The sequence below is a fragment of the Amphimedon queenslandica genome, unplaced genomic scaffold, assembly GCF_000090795.2.
Source record: "Amphimedon queenslandica unplaced genomic scaffold, v1.1 AMPQUscaffold_13289, whole genome shotgun sequence".
NCBI classification, from domain to species: Eukaryota; Metazoa; Porifera; class Demospongiae; order Haplosclerida; family Niphatidae; genus Amphimedon; species Amphimedon queenslandica.
In genome coordinates, this window is record NW_003546475.1 from 135472 (window position 1) to 143074 (window position 7603).

At 34.9% G+C, this 7603-nt stretch overlaps 3 protein-coding genes across 5 annotated transcripts in view; all 3 read right to left on the reverse strand.

The window, feature by feature from the left end:
* Positions 1-1046: 1046 nt before the first annotated feature.
* Positions 1047-4066, reverse strand: LOC109583673 (uncharacterized). Its single transcript, XM_019999108.1, has 6 exons — positions 4012-4066; positions 3295-3961; positions 2907-2952; positions 2803-2857; positions 1878-2589; positions 1047-1829 (listed from the first exon to the last, which is right to left on the reverse strand). Exons 1-6 carry the CDS (start codon positions 4037-4039, stop codon positions 1262-1264), a joined length of 2076 nt encoding a protein of 691 aa, XP_019854667.1. The 5' UTR covers positions 4040-4066; the 3' UTR covers positions 1047-1261.
* Positions 4067-4119: 53 nt separating this feature from the next.
* On the reverse strand, positions 4120-6609 carry LOC105313518 (uncharacterized). 3 transcript variants are annotated; one of them, XM_019999111.1, is made up of 5 exons: positions 6325-6609; positions 5457-6284; positions 5155-5302; positions 4995-5044; positions 4120-4899 (listed from the first exon to the last, which is right to left on the reverse strand). In XM_019999111.1, the coding sequence occupies exons 2-5, from the start codon at positions 6252-6254 to the stop codon at positions 4255-4257; spliced, it is 1641 nt and encodes a 546-aa protein (XP_019854670.1). In that variant the 5' UTR covers positions 6255-6284; positions 6325-6609; the 3' UTR covers positions 4120-4254. The 3 variants fall into 3 exon arrangements, with proteins under 3 accessions (XP_019854670.1, XP_019854668.1, XP_019854671.1); XM_019999109.1 differs by having other exon boundaries at positions 5155-5300; positions 5452-6284; positions 6325-6608; XM_019999112.1 differs by having other exon boundaries at positions 5155-5300; positions 5452-6133; positions 6325-6606.
* Positions 6610-6867: 258 nt separating this feature from the next.
* LOC100632079 (peroxisomal acyl-coenzyme A oxidase 1-like) overlaps positions 6868-7603 on the reverse strand; it is a gene marked incomplete at its 5' end in the record, with an annotated part of 4119 nt that continues 3383 nt past the window's right edge. The window contains 2 exons of the mRNA XM_019999093.1: positions 6868-7038; positions 7398-7533. Coding sequence (XP_019854652.1) covers positions 6976-7038; positions 7398-7533 — 199 coding nt within the window. The remainder of the gene's footprint in view (positions 7039-7397; positions 7534-7603) is intronic.

Consider the following 7603-nt stretch of genomic DNA (forward strand, 5'->3'; position numbering starts at 1 on the left):
TGACAATTTGAATTGTTTAGGATAGAGTTCAGTGAAAGGATATGCTCAATTACACCATCGACACCAGATAGAAACCCTTTCTGAAGGTTAGGATTGATATAGCCATTTTGTAAGAGGTAGCACTCAAGTCTGTTGGCTAAAATACAATGGAACAATTTACCAACAGTAGACGTTAAGGTAATTGGACGAAAATTTGATAGACAAATGATGTCTCATTTCTTATAAATTAAAATAAGGTTACCAACACACCATGACAAGGGTGCCTCATGGCAGGAGAGGATGATCTTTTGAGAATGGAGTGGCTGAGGAATAGTGACTGGTGAGTACAAGGGAGATTCTTCAGATGGAAATAGCTGATTTTATGTGAGCCAGACGATGAGCCATTAGAGCATTTACTTAAAGCTTTCTTTATTACTGCAGGAGTAATAGCGGAAATATTACAAGGACTATTAACTTCAATTGTACTGTAATGTGTCTTAACCCAAGTTGGCAGACTGGTATATGGGGGACCACAAGAGTAACTAAAAGAGTTCTGGAAAAACTCAAAGTGCTACTGGAAAGAGAATGCAGGTAATCAATGTTGGATTTAGAGTTACATACCAATTTTGCAAACACCCATGCCCATGGGTTTGCTCGAAAAGCCCTCTCTTGTTTGACAGCAGATAGGTGGTAGGAGGACTGAGGGGCAACACTGAGAAATTTATTGTGAACACAAACAGCATTCAGGAAACCACTTGTGTCCTTACTGAAATCCTTCCTGACAGAGTTTTTTTTCTTAGTGGTGGTACTCAACAGTTTGTCTGTAGCTCTAGGGCAGTGGGGTCCAGAGCTTCTCTTATTGTGAACAGCAGAACACATGCTCAATAACAAAGAGACAATGGAGGAGAAAGTATCACCGGCCTCAATGACAGTAATGGCATCAGAAACTAAATCTGAGTGGAGTAGTGAGAGTCTTGAGAACTTTTTTTAGTACTCTATAAGAAACCAACAAACTCTCCATGCATTTTTATGTATTTGAACTAGCATTATGGAAATTACTAAGACTGAGTAGTGCAGCATTATCAAATCATAAGAAATTCTCACTTTGAAACAATTTCACTTTTTATGGTAGATAAAAAATTTCAAACACAGAAAATTTTCAGAATAAATAATAAGTCATTACAAAAATACAGAACAATAAAAATAAAACAGTATTATTAATTTTAATTTTCCTAATCTATCATGCATCCTTGGGTGACATTCTTTTACTAAGTGAACTTTACTAACTTTGTTCTAGTGGCTGGTCATTGTGTAAACTTGATATTTGACTAAGTTCTAATTCTTCTACTTGATTGTTTTGTTGCTCTATAGCTCCCTCAATTCCTTCAACTGCCTCTAATGACAACTGAATATAGTCACAGTGTACTTGCATGAGTTGTTTAGGATCAATGTCTTGTGTTGGGGACATGTTTTGATAAAAGGCAGTCAGTGTCCACCTTGCACAACTCTGATAATTGTGCAGTTCTTTCTCTAAGGTTTGTGACATTGCACTTCTTTTGATGGCTTCAATTATGTTTGTGTTTCTGCTGCATAGCTTCTCTTCTAACTGACAAGTGGTTATGATTTGTTTAGTTTGTGATTTGAGTTTTGTGTCTTCATTTGATTCTGATCCTTGCATGACTTGAGATTTGGATACTGTTACTTGAAGGTACTCATCAAAATAGTGACAAAATATGGCTTCTTTTTCTGCTTTTATGGTTTCTGTCTTGTCGTAAATCCGCTGAACTCTTTTATTGATATTCATCTTGATTTCTGCTATTAGCTTCAAACTGGCCACTTGTATTTGTACCCTAAAAGAAGAAATAAATTTCTTAAATCTTTTAATACTTCATAATTACTTGTTACACTTTAGTGTTAGATCCATGTCACTATTGACAGGATTTGAACAAACATGTGACCATATGACTTCAAGTGGTGGGGGCTTCTGGCCTTCCTCAAAAACTAATGCACTTTTCTTTCCTTCATTAAGGGAGTATTCTAAAATCTCTCTCAATGGTATCAGTTCTCCTATTTCATCTTCAAATCGCTGAATATTCTTAAAGAAATGAAATAAGAGTGAGGACTCTGTTGAGACCTGGCAACAAACTGAATTCAATGGAGGAACACCAAAATTCTCTCGACTACTCCTTCTCGTGTCCCTTTGTCCTGGTAGCCCCCTTGCTCCTTCTCTTTCTGTCTCCTTCGTAATGATGGTGGTTTGAAAATAAAAGAATTTTGGAAAGCTACTTAATGGGTTGTCCGCAGGCGAGAAATAATCAAGTATGCGTCTTATTGGTATAATTTTCTTGTTACTGTCGTATATGAATTCTTCTTCGCCTTCACTGAGTACAAACAATGCGAAAGCCTGACAGGCAATTTTGCTAGTCTCCTTTATTAAGAGCTTCATGTTCTTCCAGTTAATATTATCAAAGGAGAGAAAAGCATAACCTTGAATCTCCATTATATTCTGTAGCATTATTTGTGCTTCTTTGCTGTGATGTGAACTGTTATTAAATACAAGACACAGCCCACAGTTGATGACAAAGGCAGGAGGTCTTGGAATAATAGCAACTACATGTATAAAATAATTAATAACATACAATTGTGTTACACATGAATTTTAGCTATTGTTTTTGTGGTGTCATTTGTTTTTATGTGTGGGAAGGATACGTTTATTAACTATGACATGAACATATGATTAATAGAAATATTTTGATCATAGTCTTATATGTGAGTACATATGTACATGTGTATTATCAAGTACATTGACAATATTGTCTGTACTTTTATGTTGCTCCTCATGTGTATTTGCACTTTTTGCACACTCAGAATTAGTGACCTGGTATATATAACATTATTTATGAAGTGAGTGACAATGCTATAATTACCTCTTTCTCGTAAGAAGCTGTAAATACTCTTCCTAAATTATTTACCCTATATAATGTGAACATTAATTTATGCAACAGATATTGTACACAGCTAAAAATTAATTATTTATGAGAGTTGCATTTAGCAAATTATTGAAGAAACGCTATTGGTAGATTTTATATTGGTGATTATGTGTCATCTTAAATGAGTACATACAAGCCATGTTTTGAGCAAGAATTAAAAACATGCTCTAGGCCTTAGCTGCTGAATGAACAAGCCTTAAGCATGTGTCAAACAATCAGGCTACCACACTCAAGAAATCTCTCTCTGACTCAGATTAAGCAACTTCATTGTTTGAACCAGACATAGTATAGAATAATTATTATGATGAATATTAGCATTTCATACCTTGCCCTTGGTAAATGAAGACTGTGCATTAATGAAGAGTTAAAACGAAGTCTTTGGTACTGTGTCTTCTGAGCCAGAAGCCTGTTAGTGTGTGTCAGTATATTTATTATATTAGTCTCATGGGGATACTCTTTCATCGCTTGTAACAGGCATTGGACCATGTGGCTACCCTCTGTATGATTCCTGTAGGCTTGGCAGTTAGGCTGGGTTGCAAAAACAAGGAGAATGTGATCATCTAATGGATCAGGCGTTTCAAATTTTTTGTTTGGTTCTTCACCATTTCGGCAGCTTTGGAATATAAATACTTTTGGAATGCCATCCATGAGAGGTGATAGTGTTGGTAGAGCTGGTATTAAACAAGTCTGTAATTCAGTAAAAGCAAAGCATGTCCCATCCACCCCATAAATTCCATTTGTGTACCCATGACTTAAGAAGAAGATGAAGAAACAGGCATTGACACTTCCAATATTTTTTCGTTTCGATTCTTTGAGATGATGACGCATTTCATCTGATGTGCAGTCTCTGTATGTATGTACAATGAAACCAAGCTTTTGGAACACTATCCTGATATCAGTGGCATCTTTATCACTGCCACTCCTTCTGGGCATTGTTTTGAAGTTGAGATTATTAAAAATAACACATGTACATAGCCCCGAGATGTCATACTCTGTAAAAATAACAATATTGTATATTTTAAAGCCTTTTGCTCTATCTTACCATCTTTATTTCTCTTAGGTAACTCCATTTGTGACTGAAAAAGAGAAATGCCAGCTAGCATCCACAGTCATGCTCATGGCATGATGTTGGCAATATTATTCATAGTCATTGTCTGGCATTAAGAGTATAATGAAAGCTGAATATGATTAATACACACAAAAATAATTCCAACAAAACAACAGATTTAGACATAGTATATATAAAAGTGATAGTGTTGCCCAGCTACATTGCAATATCCTAGCTTTAGTATAATTCTAGCCATTCCTCTTGCAATTCTCTTTCTCTTACTGGTACAAGGGTAGCCATGATGAAACCAGTTTCTATTTCTTCTTCTTTTATTGTGGCTGGTTGATCATTATTGCTGGTGTGTACATTGACCCATCCTTCCATTGTCACTGAGCACACTATTGATGGAGTTGTTAATGTTGCACATTCCTCCTCTTCATTTGTTTCTTTTGTTTCTATTTCTACTTCCATGTCATCCCAGAGAAGTGTCGGGGAAAGCTCTTCACGATCGATCCTTTCCTCATCTGAAACAAATTCCTCGTTAAGTGATTTACTAGGTATTTGATTCACTGTTTTTGTTACAGCATTTGAAGATGTTCCAGGTACTTGTTCATCTCTTTGGGTTTGTGATTGTTCATTAATACTCTCTGCTGTATCTTCTGACAAATTGCTGGGCAGAGTTTTGCAATCTTCCAATGATTGTCTGGCAAACTCATTTTCGGAAGCCGCTGGTACTGCTAGTGGAAACTGCTCTAATGTAGCATCATGTCTGTTTTCAGTATGGTGTTGTTCTGTAGTTTCAGTACTACTTGCATTTTTTGCCTCGTTTTCATTCTCAGAATTGAGTCTCTCCAGTGTCTGTTGAGTTTTAAACTTTTCCTTCTGTAAAAAAATACAGGTACTTAATTGTTTGTGTGCAACACATATGCGTAATAATAATATGCTTTTAATGGTTTTATATTGAGTAATTGGTTTACCAAGGACTCTTCTTTCACACTGTCAAGAACACTGTGTGCTTGAGATCCACCTGTAAAATATAATATTTGTGAGCATTTTAATTTGAACCTTACATATAAACTAATGTATTTTATTTATAATACTTTTGTTCTCAAATATCTAATAGGCTAGCATACATACCTCTGCTGCTTTGTTGATAGTGATTAGTTCTGTGTATTGGAATAATTGCTGTTGCTCTGTTTGATGCACCACCAAAACTTGATATGAAACAATATGATCCTGAATGTAAATCATCATTGAGTTCTCTTAGTATTAAATGAGGATTCCTGTATTAAAAAATTAGTCTTTTATACTACTTAAAATTAATTTTACTATTCTCCCTCAAGTTTTAATATTTACTACATAGATTATGAACCATATAATATAGATGTATTCATGAAATTTTTAATTTGGATTTGCCTTTATTCATTATCTTACCTTCTTCTGAGGTATATCTTGTCTGTCAGGGTTGACTGAAACACTGATGTTTGAGTGTATCCTGGTCGTACAGCTTCTAAAGCTCCTTGTAGTTCTCTGTTAACAATTGTTAATATTGATGTTATGTCTTCTGTCTCTCCTTTCTCTTCAATCACTTTTATGAGGCACTGAATGTAAAAGGTTCCTTTTTCTAAGTGTCTGTAGGCAAGACGATGCGGCAAAGTAGGAAATGCTACTAGAAAGTGTTTTTCAATCATGAAAAAATGACTGTCATTGTATTCTTCAATTTCATCTTCCTGGCATGTGTGCAATATGAGAATTTTTGCCTTATTTTTAAACTCAGGCAAATTAGCAGCACACAGCATTTCCTGTACATCATTAGTACTGATCCTGATTCCATCCACACCACAAACTCTTCCATAATATCCATGAGAGAGTATAAATACAATGAGAAACTGATACACTGTTCCATTTATACTGCTCAGATCACTTAAACTATTGTGTATTTGTAGAGCCGTACAGTTTGAGACCTCACGAACTGTGACATTTCTGTCTTCCAAGACTTTTTTAATTCCAAGCGAATCAATTGAAGTGCCTTGCCGAATAGGAAGGCCAGATTGGGAGAAGTCTTCGTTATTAATGATAAGGCAGTAGCCACTACCATCCTTGTCATAATAGTTACCTATAATTATGCATAAATACATAGAATGAGAATACATTTCTATTGTAAGTGCTGTGTGTGGTAATAAAATTGAAGAAGCTGTTAAATCTAGCTTGAGTGGCCCAAAAAAGAATGGACACATTTAGATCTACTTCATTACTTTAACATTAAGCTACAAGGCTATAAACAAAAATCTGTATTTATTGGCTTACCACTGCTCATTGTTGTTTTTGTTTCTCTATCCAACCAGAAATCCAAATTTAGCCTATATTTTTAACCAATATTTAAGTCACCTTTCTGTTAAAAATGCTATGCTAGTAGTGTAACTGTATAGGGGGTGTATTAACATGCTGATTTATCAGCTGTGGCAGCAATGCATGCAATATGAATACTATTGGCATAAAGGTCATATTTTTTAGTAGGCCAGAATGCAAACTCAGCCAAGAAAGGGCGGGGCAAGACTAACTCAGCCACAGCCATGACAATGAAGACAAGACTATTAATACAAAGTGTAAATGCGGACTATTCTCAGTAATGAAAACTGTGAATACACTATAGCAACTGAGCATGACATGTGATGTCAGAATATATTCATGATTGTTGCTTTATATAATTTTAATACTGAATTAATTAATAATTTAAGAATGTGGGCGTGGCTCACAGCTTGCACTGAATTTAGGTGGGCTCACAAGTAGCACTCTTTACAAAAGAACTCAGTATGTATATCTGCTTAGGGGATGTAATAGTACTGTAAATATTATAGCAGCATAACATTATCATCAATCACAATTATCAATAATAATTTCAATTTAATCATTATGGTTGTCACTTAATTACGTTACTAAAAACAGTTTTAGAAAAAATCACAACTTGGACTTTGTATTCTTCAAAAGTGGTTTTAAGTATTTTTCATAATTATCATGGACCTAATAAAAATAATCAAAAAACACTTTTAATGATAGCATTAACCCTTTGATGGCCAATGTCATGTACCATAAGGTTTCATAATTACAAGGGGACAAAATAAAAATAGATTTGTACATTTGAGGCTTTGAATATATCTAACATACACACACACACACACACACACACACACACACACACACACACTCTCTCTCTCTCTCTAATTTGCATTCAAACAACCCAAACATGCTATGTTTATGGCAGTACTTGTTTTGCCAAAACCTTAATTTTGGCATTACCAAGCACTTACATAAGTTCATGATACAATTCTTTACACAATAAATCACCATTATCAACAATACATCATAACAATGTATCAAACCTCTTTCTTATTCCGAGGAGCTCTTAGTGCCCATTCATACAAGTGTCTATAAACATCACCATCATAACGACCAAGAGATGAGTTTAATATATCATCATGAATATCAAATGCATCAACCAAAGGAACTGCTTCATATCTGAAGTAGAGAGATTTATGATGTATGTAGTTAAAAGCATGCAGTAATATATGTGTAATTTACCTGACTT

Bases quoted from the DNA above. Each gene is read 5' to 3' on its own strand.
- LOC109583673 (XM_019999108.1), bottom strand. From the start codon at position 4,039: ATGGAGTTACCTAAGAGAAATAAAGATG. The intron at 2,953-3,294 runs GTATGAAATGCT...CACATTATATAG, and splicing joins CTTCATTTACCAAGGGCAAG to GGTAAATAATTTAGGAAGAG. The intron at 1,830-1,877 runs GTAATTATGAAG...TTCTTCTTTTAG, and splicing joins CTAACACTAAAGTGTAACAA to GGTACAAATACAAGTGGCCA.
- LOC105313518 (XM_019999109.1), bottom strand. From the start codon at position 6,254: ATGTGTCCATTCTTTTTTGGGCCACTCAAGCTAGATTTAACAGCTTCT. The intron at 5,045-5,154 runs GTATGTATGCTA...TATATTTTACAG, and splicing joins CTATCAACAAAGCAGCAGAG to GTGGATCTCAAGCACACAGT. The intron at 4,900-4,994 runs GTAAACCAATTA...ATTTTTTTACAG, and splicing joins GTGTGAAAGAAGAGTCCTTG to AAGGAAAAGTTTAAAACTCA.